The sequence below is a fragment of the Danio rerio genome, chromosome 15 (genome assembly GCF_052040795.2).
Source record: "Danio rerio strain M-AB ecotype USA chromosome 15, GRCz13ab, whole genome shotgun sequence".
NCBI classification, from domain to species: Eukaryota; Metazoa; Chordata; class Actinopteri; order Cypriniformes; family Danionidae; genus Danio; species Danio rerio.
In genome coordinates, this window is record NC_141035.1 from 23,161,425 (window position 1) to 23,184,489 (window position 23,065).

At 35.8% G+C, this 23,065-nt stretch overlaps 2 protein-coding genes across 3 annotated transcripts in view; one reads left to right on the forward strand and one right to left on the reverse strand.

The window, feature by feature from the left end:
- The window catches only part of LOC147833651 (uncharacterized), a 734,785-nt gene that overhangs the window by 433,953 nt on the left and 277,767 nt on the right, over positions 1–23,065 (forward strand). The window lies entirely within an intron of this gene.
- timm50 (translocase of inner mitochondrial membrane 50 homolog (S. cerevisiae)) overlaps positions 1–23,065 on the reverse strand; it is a 52,798-nt gene that overhangs the window by 2,397 nt on the left and 27,336 nt on the right. The window contains 6 exon segments of one of the 2 annotated variants that reach the window (NM_200665.2): positions 688–794; positions 872–1,028; positions 11,710–11,808; positions 14,709–14,813; positions 21,865–21,984; positions 22,071–22,129. In NM_200665.2, coding sequence (NP_956959.1) covers positions 688–794; positions 872–1,028; positions 11,710–11,808; positions 14,709–14,813; positions 21,865–21,984; positions 22,071–22,129 — 647 coding nt within the window. 2 annotated transcript variants of the gene reach the window in all.

Below are 23,065 nucleotides of genomic sequence, written 5' to 3' on the forward strand. Positions count from 1 at the left end.
ATACTTCTAGATACAGACACGAGGGCATATCTGCAGAGTTTTCTCCACTGTGTCTGTAAGGGCTCAGCTGTGATCGCTGCTGGCCTTTATCAATGTCACTCGTCCGGGAAGAGCGCCAGCGTTGAGCGTGTGACCAATCAAAGGGGTGTAAGAGAACTTGGTAGACAGCTCGAAAGGGAAATTTTCATTTGTTTATATTATTTGCTATAAATGCTTTTGTTGTTTATAGGTACAGTTAATATATCTGACTGTGTTAAAGGACAACATTTTATTACAAATAGTATATAAATATATTTATACATTTTAATACAAGAATTGCTCCTGTAAAGAAAATCTAAAACTGTGTATGGAAAGCATTATCTATTCACCATAATGCACCAAGATATCGAATTGAACCGAATTGATGGCATGGTAATCATAACCAAACTGTGAGACTAGTGTAGGTTCACAGCTCTAACAAATATGTATTGTAATTGAAATCTTCAGACAAACTGATGAAGTGTTATAAATTAAACACTTGAGTTTAAGCATATTTTGATGCTTCCTTTACATTAAAATTGTAAAAAGAATTTGTAAAAGAAAAAAGTCCAAATCCCCAAAGTACAGGAGCATAGGGAAAATAAAAACCAGCAGCGTCTTGCATTTAATGTAAATCCTGTGACTCAATCATGAAACTGAAGTGCATACCTGTGCAAGCTGTGCCTGTCTTCTTTTGAAAGCTTCAATAGGGTCTTCCTCATGGGCGTAGTTCTCTAATACTGAACGCACATCCTCCACCCCGCTGATGGCAATAGCTGAACACCAAATAACAAGTCAACAAATGAAAGTTCCGAAACAAGATGTAATTATTTCTAATAGTGCACTAACTCACTTTTAAGGAAAGCAGCCAGGTCATACAGAGTGCGATCCTCTGAGTTTCCATCCCACTTGCACAGCGCCAAACCGTTGAAGGGCTGCAGACCGAAAGCCTCCCGCTTACAGTCCACCACGATGACTTTAGAGGTGTCTCTGTTCAAACAAGACACGTCCTGCAGGACAGACAATCACAGTTATTGCTGAATAATATTTAGCAGTTTTACTAAAGTTAGTTAATTGCCCAAATATAAATCTCACTAAATAAACAACAAAAATGACAGCAAAAAGTGGATATTTACATAAAACTACATTTAAAGAAAGAAAATAAATTGGAAGTTTTATACAAATAAGATAATAAAAAGAAATTAATAAAATCTTATTATAAAAATGTTAAAACATTTCAATACTTAAAAAACTCTGGAATTTGGAAAGTTGATGTAATTGCAATATGTTTGAGATAGACAAAGGTAGATTCAGATCCCTAACCCTAATAGTTAGAGACTTGAACTTGTAATTCAAAGGTTGCAGGTTCCATAATAGCTGCCCAATGGGCACTGGGTGTGTGCGCTCACATTGTGTGTATGCCTTGGATAGGTCAAAAGCAAAAGACCAATTTTAAGTATGGACAGAAACATACTTAACAATTATTTGCTTTGCTTCACTTTAATATTAAATTATTCATTATATAAGATGTTTTAAATGGCACCTATTTTACCCCTTTTACAAGATGTAAGATAAGCCTTTGATGTCTCCAGAATGTGTCTAAAGTTACAACTCAAAATACCCATCAGATAATTTGTTGTAGCCTCCAGAATATGCCAATTTTGGTGTCTGAGTACAGTGTACTGTTTTTGTAGCGTGTGGCTTTAAATGTTAATGAACTGCTTCTCCCCACCCACTGGTCCCATGTGCGTGTCTGCTTTTCCTGCTTTACATCAGATAAACAGCAGTTACTGATAGTGACACACGGATGAAGCTTAAATACAGCTCATCAGTAACAAATACCAAGTAAGTGTATTTGATGTATTTGCGGTGGAGTTTATTCAAGCCTTTCTGAAAAGATGAGTCACACACAAATGCTGTTTGCAGCACACACGCAAATATATGCATTTACAGACACCAACCTGCCCTGGTGATTATAGCAGATAATTACATAGCGATTTTACTGTCTTCATTACAAACATGCCGTTTTAAAAACGTTTTAAATTTATAAAAATCACAAAGAGTTGGACCAAATATTTTAATCACAGTTTCTTTGCAAAACAAAGTTCTGTGGACATGTGCATTATACATATTATAGAAACATGGCAGCTGTCAATCAATTCGTTGGGTGGGGAAAACTGCATTCTAACGTCACATTGGGCCTCAAAATTACTGGGATTTGGGTCCTATTTTAATTTTAAGAAATTAAAAAATAGATAAATAAAAATAAATAAATAAAATAATAGCACTCCAACATGACACTGGACTAGGCAACGATAACCAATGTATACAAGGTATACCGCAGTTTGGAAAAGTCAAGGTTTTAAAAGCGTCAAATTCTCTGCTATACTGTTCCTACAGTATATGTACATTTTTTTATTTACGTTTTAGTTTTTTAGGACAACAGTATCTACAGCAGAAAATAGATCCGAAGATGACATTTTAAATTGTAAAGGAGTGTGTTTTTAAAACTAATGAAGACAGCAGACGTTAATGATCCATTTCAATTACTTAGCCTGACATGTTTACTGCTCCAAAATATATTTTAAACGTTTCTCTAAAAATATATGGTCACACTTTACAATAAGGTTCATTAGTTAATGTTAATTAATGCATTTACTAACATGAACAAATAATGAACATTACATAGACTACTGTATTTGTTCATGTAAGTTAAGGTTAGTTAATGAAAATACAGTAGTTCATTGTTAGTTTGTTAACTCATGGTGCATTAACTAATGTTAACAAGTATGGACTTGAATGTTAATAATGCATTAGTAAATGTTCAATTATGATTAATAAATGCTGTACAAGTGTTGTTCATGATTAGTTCATGTTAGTAAATGCATTAACTAATGAACCTTATTGTAAAGTGTTACCAAATATATATTGTGTTCAAAGGGGGGAAAGTTGTTGTTTTTTTACCCAGACATTTAAAAAGAATATTTTTTAGCATAATAATCCCAATACAGTGAAATCATGATATTTTTATCCCAGGTTATGATAGTCAGAATCTATACTGGCCCATGCCTATAGTGGACACACTATACATACAGACAGTTCTGTCCAAACAGCTTACAAAAGTTGATTTTCATCATAGGTGCCCTTTAAAATGATTGAAATGGAAGTTTTTTTTTTATTTCTGTTTTTATTTATTTATTTTTTTTAGATGTTTTATACTCATTTAAATTAGACTTTAACATTGATGATGCTAAAATTAAATTCAAATGAAAAGAAAATGTATAAAAAAAATAAAATTCACTGATATGGTTCAACCCTAAGAACAATGTGTAACACTCAGCTTCTTGCATGTAGAGTTCTACCAAGACATCTACCAAAACCGCTCCAGTCAACTCATCCCAGCTATACATACAAATTGGGGTTAAACATGACCTCTCACACCTCTGACCGTTTGTGCAACACTGAACTGAACCATATTTACACCTATGCATTTGTGGAGGGGTGCAAAGACTTAACACCAGGCCATTGCCCTTGTTGCTCATGCTAATGCACGCATACACTCTCACACACATACACACACACACACAGCAGGCCAACTGTCTCAGCGGTGGTCCTCCAGAGCAGATGGACGGGGACGCTGCACTCTCTCTATCACTCAGGTCATCAGCTTCCCCCTCAGGGACTCCAAAAAAAAAAAAAAGGGAGAGAGAGAGGGATGGAGGGGCCCCAGAAAGGAAAGCCCTGTTGACGGCGGCACACGCTCCGTAGCATCTACAATAAATGACCTGCATCTGCCTTCCCTGTAACCCCAGTGGGAGTTTCACTGTAGTTCTTATTGACTGTATGAGCGTGCATGTATGAATAATGAGATTTTTATGGATTACGGCAATATGTGTCCTCAAAATCCTATTCAGAGCGATTATTAGTTGGTTTATGTAGCTTCAGTGTGTGTGTGTGTGTGTGTGAGACGCAGCTGGGCATATGAGTGTCATGTTGCGAGTCAAACAGTGTGTTCAATTCCCCAGGTGAAGCGTTGGAGCACGAGCCGGATGAAGTGTGCCGCTAACTGTACACACGTGCCACGCTACACACCTGCCAATCAAAGCTGAAAACGCCTCCCTATCTGTGCTCCAATGGGGGAGGAGCAGCAGCTACTGGTGGCAGATCTGGAGGGGAAAAACTGAACAATGTTTCTTATTTATTTTCCTGGATTCTATTATTTTTTTTGACAGACCAAAGATGAAAACATATTTTAGTAACTCCTAATCAAGCATCCTTAGCTGAAATCGTTAAAGATATTTGATGATTCATTTAAATTAATGATTCAATGACACATTTTAACAGTTTTCTCATGTGTGGTGCAATAGGAGAGTCGAATCATGAATGTTCAGCCGACAAATCTACAGCAACTGTGGGATGCCATCATGTCAATATTGACCAAAATCTTTGTGGAATATTTCCAGTACCTTGTACTAGTAAGGTGTACCTAATAAAGTGGCCTGTGAGTTTAGTTTATATAAAACTACATATAAAACACCAAAAAAGTTTTGAAATAAACTGAAATAAACAGTCATTTCAAAAATGTTTTCATTTTTATTGAAATAACTAAACTAATAACTTAATTATTGCAAAGTTCTCTAAAAATGAATTTTAATTGAATTTTTATCCCAATTTCTTTAATTTTTATTATTCAGGAATTTTTAATGGTTAACTTAAATTCTAGTAAACAATAAGCATGTGTAATTGATTACACGCTGTAACAATTTCATCTTTTATTTTCTTGCAAGTACGCTAACCTTAATTTGAGTGCCTCATGAAATCAGCCTAATTATTCTACCTTGGCAAAAAGTCATCAGAGGAGGAGGGGCCTGGAGAAAAAAAAAACATCCAATACTTTGAATTTGGACTGCAATATCTAGTTCAACTGCTAGGTGTCATTCCTACATATTGCATCTTTTTTAGGGGGTATCGACTATTTTTTTGGACAGGACAGTGGAAATGAATGTAAAACAATGGTCTCAGCGCATTTCCTGTTTTAAAGTTTTAAATTCTGTAGTTTCCGAGAAGCCAAAAAGGTCTTGATAAATAATGTTATGATAGCTGTTTTAACATGAAGTTATGATTGAATTGCCTGTTGTTATAGTTATAAAATAGTTTGATAAGACGCTGAAAATATCCATGAGCCTGTGACAACACAATGAAATAACCTTGGCAGGAAACTGTAGGGAACAGAGCGAAAGGAAGGATCGGCAAAGGACCGTGAGTCAGGAATCAAACTCGGGTCACCGTGAGCTAGGGCTGTGCGATTTAGGGAAATATCTAATTGCTATTTTTTTCAACAGATATTGCGATTTCATTTTGTAGTCAAGCTTTAGCTCAAAAATCGTCATCGTAGCTTCCTACTGCTAAAATACAATGCATGTTAAAAAAAGGAACTGAAAAGATATTAACTTGCATACATTTATTCAAATTTATTTGTAAATATTCAGAAATGAAACACTCATTTTTCTCTAGACCAAACAATAAACAAAAATAAAATGACCCTAACTTTCTGTAAACAAGTTGAACTCGAGGAGAAAGTGTAGCTTATTATAAAAACAAAAAATAATTATAAAATACTAGGGCTGTAACGATACACGATATAAAATCGAAATCGCGACACTCAGATCTACGATCCTGTGTCGCGGTGTAATAAGGAAGAATCGCGACACACCCACCCCGTGATACCTTTCCAATAACGTCACGCGTGCCTGCAAAAGTTGAGCTAATTAACATTTTTTTCGTTCGACATTACAAGCACTGCTCCGTTTAAGCCCTCGCAATATTTAGCCGGGAGAGCTCGCACGGAGCTCTTAGTAAGGGACCGTCTGAATGTGTCAAGAATATCAAAAACAAAACCAACTTAACCCCGCTTGACAACCGACAACGCCAGAAACATTGCCACTGCTGTCAAAGCGGCCGGATTTTCAGCGCATATACGATGACTTGCTCACACTGTTAATGTGGCTGCGCAGAGAGGGATGGGCGTTCACCAGATGTCAGGTAACTGCGCAAACTTTTCTGTAACCGTGCTGTGCGATTTCTGTTTGATCCTTTGGGAGTGCTGACTGACAGGTACAAGATGCATGAGGTCAGAAAACACGACGAAGCTTTCAGTTAAAATAAACACAGTTTCTATAGTTATACTTTATTTAGAGATAAAGGTATATGGCTCTGCATATAATCACTCTATCTTGCTGGAGTTTATAGCCGTTTCGCTTTACTTCAGGACGCATTAACACCGCTCTGAAGGTCTAATCGTTGTTTTAAGTTATCCAGAGCTGTATGAATATACAAATCTTGAATATCACAATAGTATTAAATATTACAATTGTAACAACACAGACAGCAACACTTTTGCACAATCGATACCCAGCTGATTCAGTCGTTTATAAGAGGACCAGCCTCTTCTTTTTTCCTTGTCAACATAAAGGCAGTAAGGTGCGCCTTGTTTTCGGCCACTTGTTTAACTGCAAGGCATACTTAATTTGCGGGATGATAACGTATAACCCGTGCCTACAGACACATTTGCTAAAGAAGCAAAATGGAAGAAGAATATTGCTGTTTGATACAGACCTGTTGATACTAAACCAGCGCTTATGTTGACCTGGATCTGCGTAATAAACGCAACAAATAGGCTTTACTTTTTATTTTACAGCTTAAAGCATGTACGCAGATTAATGCAATATCATATTTAAACAAACTGTTTACAAAAAGTCAACATATGCGCGCCTGTTGTTGTCTTTTCATCAGGCAGCGCGCGCACTTGAACCGCGAGGGAGAGAGAGGAAACCATAGGCTATATCAGGACATAATCTTTAAAATAAGGATTTCTATTAAAATGTAAAAGGTTTTATGATTATAATAATAACAGCGGGGCATTAAATAAATGCATATTTTCCGTGGAGCGGGCAATTTGAGGAAGTCTGCGATTTTTATTTGACGGAAGAAATAAACATAAGATTGGAAAAAAAGCCTATGCCGGTTATTAAAAAGAATCAGTCAGTATTTTCGTTTTGTAAAATAAATTAATTATTTAAGTGAAAATAATTTAGGGCAGTCCTATTTATTTAATTCATTTTATTTAGATTATTCTGCTCTTCTGTGCTAAACACTGCAGGTGCGTGAAGATGCTCTGTTGTTCTGTTCCGCTATTAATATATAAAAATAAATCAGTATTTTAAAATGCAATATTTATTGTGTCATACACAAAATAGACACGTCAATTTGTTTAATATAAAATTAATAGTAATCTGACCAGTTACCCGTAATAACCGATTAATGAGCGGCGGTTGTCAGTTAGCAAAATTAACGAAATTAGCATCCCTAGCTATTTAATTTACTTTTTCTATTCAAGAGAACTTGATTGAAAAATAATTTTCAACATGCTTGAACCATCTAAACAATGGAGTTTAGTTTGGTTTTTCAACAGTATTTTGTTACAAAGAAAACAGAAGTGATATAGCTTTGCCTATTTATTTATTTTATATATGGCTATTTATATTGTTAATAATTTGCATAGTTAATATTGTTCTTTGATGTTTAGTTTATAAAGATTTTTCAAATGTTATTTAATAAAAAATAGTTTTAAAAATCTTTTTTTTCCCCACCCCACACAAAAAAAATTAAATAAAAAATCGTGATACGAATCGAATCGTGGGTCAAAAATCGTGATACGAACCGAATCGTGGGTTTGGTGTATCGTTACAGCCCTATAAAATACAGAACACTCAGCAAACTAGCATGGCTGAAACAACTCTAAAATTGTACGTTGCTGTTGCTTGCTATTAGATTGAGTGTCAGTAACTATGTTTCCATCCAAAAATGTAAATAAACTTTATGCGCAAAACTGGATAATGGCATAAAAGACGTGCGAATAAAGCAGTGTTTCCATCCAACGAGTCAAAGCCAACAAAAATCGTCATTTCCTGAATAACTGGCAGCAAATATCAACAGTAAAAATGTAATTTGCTGCGGTTTGAGAAGCTGCATCAATCTTTTCTATATTTAATAAATGACTTGCGCCTCAGAAGACAATCATGACACGCAGTGAATGCGCGGTGGCGTTTGAAGGTGTCAGACGCAGAGCACAGACTCTCTGGATTCTTTAGGTCATTAATAATATAATAATACTAATACTGAAACGGTTAAGGTTTTAGATGTTTTACAAATATGCTCAGCCTGCCCAGTTTATCCATTCACACACATTTCTATCATCACATGACCTCTTCTAACAAAACCACATGACCTTTTTGAATGCGCATACTGGAATTTGTGCGATAAAAGCGTCTCCATCGCAGTTTATGAGCATCTCTTCTGATCAAATAAAAAGTTTATACTACTCGGTTATCTGCAAATGTTTTTTATATGCATTTTCAAAATGTATGCGAATATTGGCGTTTCCATTAACCGTTTTTTTATGTGCATATCCAAAATGCACATGTAAATCGGTGAATGGAAACGTAGCTACTGGCAATTCTTTAGTTGACTTTAGCAAGACACGCATCACTCAATTGTGCTCACTCAATTGCTAGTAAGACAATCACACAAAGACGAAAGTCAAGCAGTTGCTCTGGGCAAGGGAAATTAAATAATACAAATATATTTAATATCGCAGCCCCTTATGATTAGGTAATCGCAACATTTCAAGTTGCAATTGCAATTCGATTTTGATTAAATCGCACAGCCCTACCTTGAGCACCATAATCCTATATGTTGGTCGGCACTCTTAACCACTCGGTTATATGCAGACACATAATGCACCTTTAATACAACTATTACAACAATTAATACAATGATTACAACATTTTTAAAATCAAAATGGATATTAAATGAAATAAAGTTATGAAAAAACATTTTTTACTAAAATAATTAAAACATTTTTACGTTTTATGCAACTAAATCCTTTAATTCTACTTCCAGATAGTTTATTAATACTTATTATTTTTCTGCATTTCTTTTAACAGTTTAACTAAATAAAAAACAACACATCATATAGTCGATTGAATTTATAAATCAAAAGACACTACGCCATTCACTTGCATAGAAAAATGCAGAACAAGCAGACTCTAAACTCCAAATTCAGTAACATTCTGCTTAATCCTGTAAATTCCAACTATGTGTAAGTACTAGGGTACTCAATCACTTAAATCAATGACTCAAGTTCATGCTGGCCTATAATGCATCAGTGTCAATCAACAGTTTTATTTACACTTCACATTCTTTTAACAGCATTTATAATCTGCAGTTTTTAAGATTTTTTCTGCACTTATTTCCTGGGAAGGCGGATTTCTCCTCCCCCCGCAGATTCTAAGGGCCAGATGGGAGGTGAGCTAGGGAGAAGCGAAGTGAAATAGACATGAGTTAGCAGAAGGTGGATGGAAAGAGAGAGAACGAGAGAGCTAGAGAGAGTGGATGGGGGTCTGCTGGACAAGGCCAGACAGGCACTGGTGAAATGTGACCGCAGTGAAGAGCTACACACACGCACGCACACGCACACGCACACGCACACACACACACACACACACACACACACACACACACACACACACACACACACAAATTGGTTCTATTCAGTCTATTAGCAGGAAGTTCACCATCCATGTGATTTAAAGTTAATTTAAAGGAATAGTTCACACAAAAATGCAAGTCAAATCTTAAAGATTTAAAAGAATGTTGAAAAGTAGTAACTATTGACATGCCTAGTAGCAACATAAAATACATGGATATCAATGGATACTAGTTTCCAACATTCTTCAAAATAATTTCTTTTACATTCAAAAAAAAAAAAAGACTCTGATAGGGTTGGTACAAGTAGAGGGTGAGTAAATGATGACAAAACATAAAACAAGCAAACGTTTTTTGACCTTATTATTAGCTGAATTAAAAGGATGAGAGAGTTTCAGCTAAATGAAAAACGAAAGTTAAATTTAAATGTTTGATGATGATTATACTAAACATTGTAAAGTTTTTTCCATTACGAGTCTAAAACGTTAAAACCACTATAAATGCAGTAATAAGCACAGCAGTGGTTGGCACCGTAATTGTTGTGGTTTGTTTAAACGAAGACTTGAAAATGAGTTTTAAAGTGCAAGATTATTGAAGCTTGTATTTCGGCTCCAAAAATACACTGGTACATAAATGAACGGCCAAAGCACTTAAGACATTATGGGTTTAGTTAAATCTATAAAATTGAGGGGTGTAAATGTCCCTTTGTACATGATTGTATAAATGTTTGAATATTTAAAATTGATTTTAATGCAAATAGGAAGCAGCTTATTATTTTTGTGTAAGCATTTTTTTTTTCAAAACTCAATGTTTATATAAAATATTTATACTCTTATTCATGATAAAAAAATATTAACTTCCTCCCCAAAATAAAATTCTAAAATGAAAAAATAAGTTTAATATAATCAAGGGCTGGGTGATAAAAATCGGTATCGATATTTATTGACCGAACATCATTGTTAAAATCGATAAAAAAAAAAAAAAATGGTATAAAGTTTCGAAATAAAGCGCTATAACTTTGCTGAGTGTGTGCCTTGGAAGCAGATTTTTTTGCATAAGGGGGTAATGTATTCATTTAACTTTATAATTTGCACTTTACCATTGCACACACTTTGTAAAATTTTAGTTATCAAGTTTAAAAGTCTCTTTAACACTTATGTTAATTTTATTATAAAGAGATCAGATATTTTGCTTGAATATTTTCATTTTTGACATTTAAAACTATTTGCCTTAGTAATGTTGGTAAATATAAAATCCTAATATCCCTGTATGTATTGCTAAAAATATTTAATAATTTTCGATATCAAATGATATGAAACATGATTTTGTGATAATTTTTTTGCAATATCTCCCAGCCCTAATATAATCTCAACTGAATATAACGATAAATCTGATTTTAACTGAGAACTAATTTTCATCTTTAAGCGTTCGGCACCATTCATAAGCCTAATGAGGACTGAGCTTAGGTAACGACGGACACGACCTAACGAAGGAGAAAGAAGGGGGCCGAAGGTTAATGAGGCCCGAGATGAGGAGGAGAGAAGGAGGGGAAGAAATTGCTATTGTCTTGGTGTGCAGAGAAAAGAAAGAAAGAAAGAATAAGAACGTAGCAGTGGGGAAATCAATGGGTGAACAGAAGGACGGCATGCAGCACAGACATGGGGGGCATCGCGCCATAATGTTGCCCGGGTCACTGAGGAGCGAGGGGCCCACGGGGCGGAGATCCTGAGCAATAAGATCACAACATACTGTATTACAGACACATGGAGGAGCTTTGCTAAATGAGGAAGTTAGCAATCGCTCATCACTCCATCAGAATTGCAGCTTAAGAGCAAACACATTCTGAAACTGGCCCTAGAATGTGTGAATTGAGCCACTAATACGTCATTTATGGTCAGATTAGCAGCATCTGTCTGACTGCAACAAAGTTCTTCGACATGTGGCTTATCTCAGATGCTTTTGATGAGGACTAAATGATTCGTGGCCCTGTAGGAAATACCAGAGCGATGATTTTTTATGGTAAGTGGTGGACACTGTTTACAAGAACAGAGAAGTGTTGTAAATACTGAGAGTGTGTTTGTACACGTCACCATCAAATGTGATAGTGTGGAGCAGAGGTATATGAAAACAGACTGCGGCGTTTACCTTAACATGGTGGCCTTCCATGTAACGTGTGGCATCCCTGAAGAGTCGGTACATCACGAATCCTTGAGGGTCTATGCTGTCGATCAAGGGGTATGCTGTCTGCCCACACACAAAACACAATATTGCTTTCAGGAATCATTTATGCACATTATGAAACTACATTACATTGAAAGAAGAACCTTAAAGAAATAGTTCAGCCAGTTTCTTTTTTCTCTCCCAGGCCATCCAAGATGTATTTAACAGTCTTTCCCAGGGCAAAGAGAAATGAGGGTTTTGAAGAAACCATTAAGAGGGGATGGAGCTTGACGTAGAACATTTCTGATGATCCAAAATATATTTTTAAGCTACTTTAAAGTATTCCACATCTTGTTTTGCTTTGCTATTTTGCACATTGTGCTATGCTTACACCTTGCTTTAACCCTTTCAAATAAGTTTTAAATATTTCTGCTGACCACGCTGCATACGGTTTTTTATGTGACCGTTACTGAATCTCAACAAATGTTCCACTGGCCTCTATGCACAGCTAGGGCTTTTCAGCCAATGATAAACTTCCAGTGCAGACTTAAAGTCATAATTTTTTATTTAACAAGGTTGCTTTTACAGCATCGATGTTGTAATGTAATTGAAATACAATCAGTTCATTTAGTTGTTAAAACATAAAACGAGATGAAAGACAGTGTAACCGCTAGTGCCGTCAGGAGCAGCAAGCAGAAACTCCATTAAAAATACTGGGGTAAAATAAACGGTCATATTTTAAAGACATGGTGAGGAAAAAAGGAATTGAATGCAGTGCTTCTTGTCTGATCTGAGACCCACTTCATATCGTACATCTATCAGGCAGTGAAGATGGCTGATTTTAAAGAAATCAGATCTTAAACGTGGCAATTTTGTAATGCAAAGACAGTTCACTAGAAGCTGATGGCTGGCTAAAATGAAGTCTGTGTGCATTTACCCTATTATGCTAAGAAATAAATGCTATTCTGATTCTCATGTGTAGGAGTATGCATTTCCTCGTTTAAACAGCTTAATGATGAATAAGGAGTGGTGGGCGGGGTCAGGTTAGTCTGTGCTGCAGTGGAGAGATTAGAGCTGTTGGATTTACAACATGTTAATTCATCAACTTCTCACAGAATATATAAGGGGTTATTATTATAATATGGCCTCATTTATAGAAGCCTCAAGGACTTTGAAAACATACTTTAGCAATTTTTTTAGAAACTTGGAAGTTGGTACATGATTCGGGTCTGAGCAGGAGATGAAAACATAAATGTTCTAGTAAACTAAATGTGTAACTGATATATCTGTCAACATGTATTTTACAAATCATAAATGTTAGATTTTGCAAGAACTTGTATGTAGTTAAATGCCTGAAACATTCCTGTTTGATTTATGGAAATCTACATCGTCATGTTTCTCTGCCACAGCAGCAAGATTTGATTTTAGCAGCTGATCATGTGGTGCACAGCATGTCTAATCACACTGGACCAGTCTACACTGATTACCCTGTTGTTATAGTATGCAGGTTTATATGGGTTTTTGTTCTGTGGAATACAAATATATGTGGGAGACACATTCCCGCTTAATACTTTTTACAGATTTATTTGAGAATGAAAGGAGACAATGGACATCTGCATGTAGAGCAGCAGATTTTGTTTCTGCTCTAAGAGCTGCAAAACTATGCACAACTCTTTGTCCTCTTTCAAGTCCTGATTCTAACACAAATCCACAATGTGCCATTTAATTTTTTTTGTCCTCAAAGCAACCTTTCGATTTCAGATGGTGAAATATAATTAACATATGGTTGCAAGAGGGAATTTTGATATTGCAAAATAATTGCAAAAAACTGGCCTGTTAATATGTACTGCAATCATACAAGTCTAACTTAATAATTCAGCTACAGAATCATCAAATTCTCAAAGTTCAAATGTGGCATTTTAAATAGAGAACAATAGGTTTTTAATTTGTATGTTATTTTAAAATATGTCTAAGTAATGGTTCCTTAAAAATACCTTCTTTATTTGGCTTAAAGTACTGTATTGTGAGTTCAGTACTGAGATGCGCGTCAAATTGTCACTCTAGTGACAACCCTATGGTCTCCCTTAGCTAAATAGACAAAAATACATTTAATATATGAGTAAAACAGTGCTTAATTCTTTGTTCTTCGTGTAATGAGCTGGTTCTGGCTCCTTAAATCACATGACCTCCCCGACATGCATACATCATGTGAAAAGTTGTAAATGAATCACTTGTGAATAGGCACTTGTAAACACTTGATCAAGGAGAGCATCTGCATATACAAAAAGTACATATGCATATCAGGAGTCTGGCTTACTTGCTTTTAGACAGAGGAAAATTAATTTAATTTCAGCTGAAGATACAAATATATATATTGAATATATTTTCACCAATATTTTTTTGAGTAAGCTACTTTAAAGTAATTTAACATATATCATTTATCATCTAGGGAGACCAAACATATTAAAAACCTACTAATGTCATGTTTTTCTCCCATCAGAAATCCTCAAAATGGTCTGTAACATTTGTAAAGCATCAGGGTGGCGCATGGGCCTTTTTTTCCACAATGGCAAACAGCTGAACTGACTTTTGCATACATTAGAATGAAACAAAAAAGCAACAGCAAAAGGCTGTTCAATCAAAACAAGGCTAATTTGCATGACTGTAGAAGTGTGCCACACCAACAGATCAACAACAGACACACACAAACACCAACAGACTGCAGCTTTGCATAAGGATCTGTCTAATGGCCCTATTAACGAAATGTTATACATCTGCACAAGACGGAGCGTTTGTAGAATCAACAAATATCAAGGTGTGCTGCTGTTCCCAAAATAGCATCTATTGTATCCCGATATGCTAAGCAGGGTTCAAGAAACGTTTCCTTTCAACTGCATTTGAAACAATGTATGCGAAAACAAATAAGCCAATTGAAATGGCATTATTGCGGAAAACAGACAGTCCCGATCACCCCTGAGACTCACCATGCCTGTCTCTGATGTGAAGATGACTATCTCATAAAGTGGCGCCAATTGCTGAAACAAGTAGTCGATGCCAGGCCTCTTCTTAAAACGCCAACCTGTGGCCAACTAGAAGAAACAGAAAAGATCCAGGAAAAAGAACAACATTTATTTGGGCAAAATTGTTATTTGCACAATTTTTTATCTAGATGGTTTATATACTAAGTTTTTTTAAACAAAGTAATCTTTTATTTGGCAAGGACGTCTGAAACCAATCAAAAAGTCATAAAAAATATTAAATACAAATATATTATTACAGAAAATCTCCATTTCAAACATGACACTGAAGACTCTGTCTAGAGTAGAGAAGCTTATTGTACACTGAATCCGAAATTTTTGTCTGTAATTTTCACACGTAAAATACTTTATTTGACCTCATGTTATATCAATCATATTGACACTGCCTCTGAAATATTCGTCTGTCATAAGAAAATTCAAACTGGGTTTGCATCCAAAAAAAGTGCTTTGAGCGCCATCGTACAAGCAAAAAGCTAAATACAGCTTAAAAAATAAATACAGAATGCTGTTATTTGAGCTACAGATTACTTTATAACAAATAGTGTATGAAATAAAGACAATATGTGGCGGACAGTTGAGAGCCCCTATATGCTGGATTCAGTTACTGGCGCACCTCTGTCCTGCTGCTGTGCCCTGTGTTTGTGTCCATACATTTTACATACTGCCCATAAACATTATAATAGAAAGCATGGTCTGCTTTCTGTCCATTGCTTCGACATGTCAACGCGGACTTCATCTGTTATAATGTCTCTAGGTACTGCCAGTGTCTGTTCTGAATTTGTTTACATATGAGAATGTGAGAACTATCACAAGCAATGTATCAAAATTCCACTGATTTCCTGAAATAAACTTTACATTAGGGGATAATCCAGCGCAGCCCTTGGATAATGAGCTGAACACAATATGTAGTCAATTCCTCTTTTTCTATTTTGGCGAAGAGAGAAGAACACTCAAAACAACAGTTTTTTATGCTTGTTCTAATTACTTATTTAAAATGAGCTGAATCAAGTCAATTCTTGATGTTTTGTTTGGGACAACTTCATTGTTTTATGTTCAACACACTTAAATTTGTAAAAACAATTCAGTTAACTTAATTGATTCGTGTTGGGACAACATGAGGTAATTTGGTTGAACCAAACCTTTTAAAGTGAACAAAGTATCACTGCTTAAACCGACTCTGAATTATTTTGTGATTTTTTGTAATAGATTAATTAATACGCATCAGACTCAGTGTGCAAGGTTTGCTTAAGTGACAATTTTCTTTGTATATGACTATATTAAAAAAGCACAAATTTCAGACCTTAAAGATGCTAAAAAGTCAATACCATCACGGCAATAAATAACATTTAAACATTAAAATAGAAATTAATATTATTCAAACAGTAAAATAGGAAACAGGAGCTTAAAATTGCAAGCCTTTCCACTAAATTACCATTTTTACTGTACAATTGATTCAACACAGCTTTGGCTAGTCTTTTAACCCTAAACATCTGAACTGCAATGTTTTTTATCTTTGCAACTACATTCATTAGCTTGCTAAGGTAGAAGAAAGGATATAATATGCAGCAGACTTCCGCTGTTAGTCTACTAAAGTTGTCCTTCTTATACCACCTATGACGTATTTTGCTCATAGGTGATGTTTCCAATTTCCAGAGCTTTAATCTTTAACATCTTTAGGCGTCCCATCTGGAATGCATTTATAATGAAATACACTGTTAAAAGATCTTTCTCAGTCATTTACTGGAACATATTAATGTTATTCCAGTCATCAGCGTGCAGAAAGCATGCTAAGCAGAATGAAGCGATTTTCATTTGCTAGCATTAAATGTATGTCTTTAGATACCCAAGTCATGTTAATCCATCATTCTTAACCTAACACTTCTGTATTATGAGATAGGAATCGTACTTTTGCAATGTTCCGAGTAACAGATACTTTGCAGCACTGAAAAACTACACCGGAGAATACATGCAAGGCAAAACAAAACAAGTAAGAGTACAGTCGCAGCTAGAGGTTTAGCAGAAATCAGTGTGGCGTGCGGGACGGTAACAGTCTGCTGAGGTGTGTCAGGTTACGGGGCGGCTGTGCTCCACCTGTCACCTGTGTGTGGCCCATCCCTCACAGCTGGCCAGGTACACAGGGAACAAGAGGGGAGGAGGGAGTAGGTAAGGGAGGCAACAGGTGGTTGCCCAAAAACAGCACTCCAGATGGCTTCATATGATTAGCGGAATAGGAATTGATAAGGATAGCTGGTAATAAACTGATAAGTGGCTGAGGGTTGTTTATACAGGGTTTCTACAGGTTAAGACTTTTTAAGACCATAATAATTGAAATTTCAGACTTACACAAGGCTTAACGCAAATTTTTTTTTTTTTTTCAAAAGACCCAGTGAAAACAAAAAAAAACTATCAAAAACAAATGTTATTGTCAGAAAGATAATTAATCCATGTTGGTAAAAGTTTGTAAATTTGTTAACTTTTATTGAGATGGACTATTGGTGATTGGATAGCTGTTACCTGATTGACTAGCTTTACATGGACATAGGAACATTAAGACCTGTTTTAAATTATTTAAGAACTACAGCACAAAATTTCAGTGAATTTAAGACTTTTTAAGGCTGAAAATTTTGTTTTTAACATTTAAGACTTGAAGACCCCACGAATATGCTGTTATATATATAAAAAAGACTTCATTGCGGGTGGGATATGGTGAAAATACACACATTATACAAGTGTGTAAATTCAAAATATGCTACAGCAGGTACAGTTGTGTTTACATTGGAACAGAATGGGCGTCTTGCTGTAATTTACTTTCTCTCCAAGATATAGATCACATCTTTCTACAGTAGGCCATTAAAGACTTTTAACTGAAACTAGAGCTGCACTAATTCTAATTCATTCTGGCTAAAATGAGAATCGCTATTTTTTTTTTTTTTGCTTAAAATAAAGATCTCGATTCTCTCACGATTCAATAGATGTAAAATAAAGCTTAATATGAGATTATTGTTTTTTCTTAAACATAAGTTAAAACGACAATATTAATATTAAGTGTAGGTCTAATGGTTTCTATAAATAATTCTATTCTACTAATAATAATACTAATGTTGAATTATGTTTGAGATATAGGCCTATGCTTGCAATCTGTCATTGAGAACATTATTAGACCATTTAATTCACTGGTAAAATCAACATTATACAGGCTAGAGTAGTTATACTGACACTGTAAACATTATTTTCAAGCACAACTGTGTGTTCGCTATGAAAGAAAAAACATCAGATGCTTGTCGCCGTCATAACTCTAAAATGTGATATGATTATTTAAATGATGAGCACGCTTTTAGTTTCATTTTCATTACCAAGTGCTGTTCATACTTCGCACGCGGCTCTCAAATGATCACTCTGTGCCACAAACTGAATATTATTTACAACTTTATTACCTGTTACTCACAGCATATGCGGGTTCTGTTCACTAAAGTAGATGCGCGCGCGTCTATCATTAAGTCGGGCGCGCGCCCGCACAGTCAGTAGCTCACGTCACCTGTGATGTCGGCCGCGAAAATATCATTATATTAAGACAAAAATGACATTTTTTAGGTGAATTATACATGTGACTCTTTCAACATGATTTGGAGGCGTCCAAGTCACTGAACAACGTGTGCGAAACAATGAAAAGACTCTTGCAGCCGCCTTTTCTTCTCTCCTGAACTTGAAAATACGATTGGCAGAATCGTAGAAATGCTGGATTAATATCATCTAGGGGGTTGCATCAAGATCACAATCTTTTTTCAATCAATTGTGCAGCTCTAGCTGAAACCTGGATTTTGGCGCTTCATAAAATGCAAGTTAATTACCAAGTAAAAAAGGCAACACAATATAAATACCTGTGCCCTCTGATGTTAGTCCTATAAAAGTAAAACATTTCCAGAGGCTTTGGATTAAAAGGTAATTTTGTTGCAAATAATGTTCAGGTTCTTTTGCTTCTGCTTCATAAGACCTCATCAGGGTTTTATCAAGTTTGTAACACAGGTATTTTTTTAAACATATATATATTTTTTCAAGCATTTTTTTTAACTCTCAAAATTACTCTAAATTTATGAATAACCATTAGCCCCTTTTACACATACAGACCTTTCTGAAAAATTACTGCCAATTTTCCGGAAAAGTCTGCATGTGTGAACAGGCCCTTTTTGAAAATACCAGTAAATTCGTTCCGGCAATTTTCCTAAAAAAAAAAAAAAAAAAAAAAGAGAAGAAGTTGTAACATGCTGCTGCACTTTGTGAACGCAGAAGGCAGATTGCCGGAAAGAGCGCGTTCACATGCAGAAAGCGCTGATGTGAGAGAAGTCTAATTTAGCCAATCAGAACCCTCAGATGCAATCACATGCGTGCTGTTTATGAAAATAAAAGCCTTTGCATATTTATCCAAACACATTAAGCTGCTAGATGTTAGTCACATAACATTTCTATGTTCCTTCTTAATGCTAACTGTGTAAATAATTATCGACAAAATGCTTATGATAAACCGCTATGCGTTTACCTTCAAGCTGTTTCAGTTGCTTGTGCACATGAAGTGCAGACGTGTTATGGTTAGCGCCAGCACACACACTTACAGTATTATGCACATCTCGATATGCGAAAGTGTTCCTCCATACGTTTTCATCGCAGTTGTTCACAACACTTAATCATCCACAGAGTTTGTAACATAGTCAAGCGTGTAAACATTTAGCTGCGGTTCGCGTTTCTGCCTTTAGATGTCTCATAAGCAGCTGCACAAATGATAAAGCTTTAAATAAAAGTGAAAACCCCTTCTACACTAAACACAATTGCCAGACCTCTTCTATGTTTACAAATACAAGTGACGCCATTTATAGGCCATTTCTGGTTAATGATGTCTGAATTTACCTTTTTTTTTAATATACGTGTAAATGGTCTTTTCCTTTTTTATGAATTTACAGGTAAAGTTGTTCCCGAAATTTTATGGATATTTACTGGTATCACTGCGTAAAAGGGTCTATTGTCTTTAATATTTTAAATAAGTTTATAAAATTATTTCAAATAGCATTTAGATTGTTCTTTTTTGTTTAATAGGCAGCTATTGAGCAAAATCAACTTTTGGAAGCTGTTTGGACAAGTGTGTAGATATACTGTGTCATACTGCAGTGATATTGCGTTTTTTATTTTTTTAAATATTTTTTTATTTTAAAATGACATTAAAATAGGACCTAAATCCTATTTTGGGCCTACTGCAACATGACATGGCAGTGTGGTTCCCTTGCCCACTAATATTAATCCACAATCAGGCGCTTATTATCTTGTGCCAATAGTAACGTCTATAAAAATTTCCAGAAGACAAAATTTGCAAAGAAACTTTAAGATTTAAAAGATCTGTTCCAACTCTCTGTGATACAGCTGAACATCAAGAAGCAGTATGTGGTACAGTTTGTATTTTTTATAGCATTTTGAACTATACTTTTTGAGCTACATAATTCATAACTGCTCACCGCATAGTGTGCACAAATATAAACAAGGGCGCTTTAATCATACAACAGGAGTCCGGGTTTGTGGACTTTAGCTATAATGGATCTCTATACAGCTGCCTAATTATCCATTTGGTGAGTAGATGAGCAAAAACCGCACAACGTGATAAATGCGCGTGCGTGCGTGTGTGTGTTGTTACCTTGAATGTTATAACAGCATTTCTGCGTGGTTTAGTTGTAGCTGTAGTAAATGTGACTGTGGGTCTCTGTTTTAAAGTGTCATTGTTCAATCGTGTTGCTGTCTGTCATTTTTGCATTGTTTATCCTGATATCTGACCCTGGAAATCCTTCTCTGAAGCAAAATTTTATGAGAGTGTGGCAACCAGCTAATTTTCAATAGGCACATGCAGGCACCAAAACAACTGCAGTTCTCTTTGACCCAAAAATTGGCATTATCAACAGAGTATTAAAAAAATCATCTGATGGATATTTTGACCTGAAACTTCACAGACACGTTTTGGAAACACAAAAGACTTATTTAACATCCTGTAATAAGGCCAAAGTTGGAGCCCTATCACATTCTGGAAGCATGTCTCCAATTGTAACCGTGTAATTGTGAGATAATTTGAAATATGATATATTCATTTTTTTAATTTGATTTTGCTCTAGGTTGGAAATGATTTCCAGTAGCATTTGTTTTATAATATTAATCAAATGTATATCTCACAATGCAAGTTCATTAAAATTGAATTGACAAAAGAAGCATATGACTTGAAAAATCATGTGAAACCTCTGAATACATTCCAAAGTTTGGCACAAAGAGGAATATTTACAATAATTTATTTATTATTAAGTTGAATTTACTTTAATTTGAACTAGGGTCGGGCGATGTTGACCAATTTGGCATCGTACGGTGTCTAATGTGAAACATCGGGATAGACCATGGCATCGTCGTCTTATCGGAGGTGAATGAATTATTTATGAATAATTTTAGTTTATATAACTAAAAATAGCTTTACCCATAAAAAAATCATAAATAAATAGAAAATTTGCACACAAATTACAACCGTCAATCACTTTTTCCGCGGAAGGTTGGTCGCTAAATGCACTGCTGGTCGATGTGCACGGCCGATGTGCACTGCTCTCTCAAGCTCAGACGAGCGCATGACAGTGTGTGTGGCTGTGTGGTCACATGATGTGTATTTTTAGCAGACGGAGGGCTGTTCAGAAATGCTAGGTAAAACACTGTGTGGATGTAGATCATTTTCGTTCTAAAATGCCATTTTAATACTAAGATTTATTATTGTAAACGGGGCCTAAGTGCGTATTTTTCACGAGCGGGTTTGCCACGGGGGCGGGGCGGAGGATCGGCAATGCCAGCTCAGCATTATATTGTCTATTAGCGATGAACGATGCATCATCTATCGGCCCAACCCTATTTTGAACTACTGATAAAAGTTATGGAATACAAAATTATGTTTAACAAATATTAATAAATCTTTTACATTTAAAAATACAATTTATTCCTGCAAAGCATTTATTAATATTAAACAAAATGATATTGTTCTAAATCCTCAAATGCAAATCCCCAAATCTCGTGAACATCTGAATTGAGCTGTGACACATACCGACCACTCTGGATGGAGAAGGACATCTGTGAGCTCCAGCACCAGAGTATATGGAGGCTGGTAATAAGGCTCTCGTAGAGGGTCTGGAAGAAGCTTTGGGCTTGTGGGCTCGATGATCATCTACAAAAACAAAAACATAACTTATTAACACCAACTCTTTATCATGAAGCAATCATGAAATTGGGATTATTCTTCAATCCTCCAACCTGTCTGTAATCTTTGAAATATTTAAAGGTTCTTCTAAGCTGCTGGATGACAGGAACATCTATAGGAAAGAGAAATCAGATGAATACATGAAAATAATGTTCACGTTTCATTGATTAGATGTTAAAAAGTATTGTAAATGCTTTGGAGCTTAATTATAATAACCACGTGACAGCATTTAACAATAATGGCCACTTTAGAACATCCCCACATCACTCAAACTAAAGTGATTAGCCCCATTTTACTCCCTCCAATCACCACATGCCATATGCCAGCTTGAGCGGCAGAAAGGACAGATAAAGTGGCGGCACAGGTTCCACGCGCCTCCTGCCTGCTCGCTGTGCGTCTGTTAATGCCGTCGTCCTGCCGAGGGGCACGTCAACAACATCAGGGCACGAGGACAGAGGCTGATTAGGAGACAAGGGGGAGGGACCATACAAAGTGCTTAAACACCCTCTCCTCCGGCCGCTTTCCCTCCTTTTCTCCTCTTTCTCTTTTGATTAGTTCGGAGGGGGAGTGTTTGCACTCTTTGAGGGAGCATGTGCCTGTTGGCAGTCTTCAATGGAGGAAGCTATCCCTTGAGACTAATGAGCGAGATGAGATGGACGTCTTATCATCGCATTTAAGCTGAAGGGAGACAGTGGTTGTTTCTTTAGGTTGCATTTTTGCAGATTTGATGCATTCGAGCATGAGCATCTGGTTGAATGCGTTTTTGGCTACCTCTGGAAGTGTTAAAAGGTCGACACACAACATTTTTCAGATCCCGTTTACATCTATATTATGTAAACATCCACTTTTGATCACAGATCGAGTGTAAACATGGCCTATAATGAAACACAAGGAATAGATTATTGTTTTTATTTACTTGCCCTAATGTCATTCCATTGACCGACTTTCTTCTAAAAAAGAATTAAAAATTGTGTGGAACTTTTAATCAAATAAGCACAGTAAAATTTGACAAACCATAAAGTCTTCAGAAGATATTTAATTTGAAAGC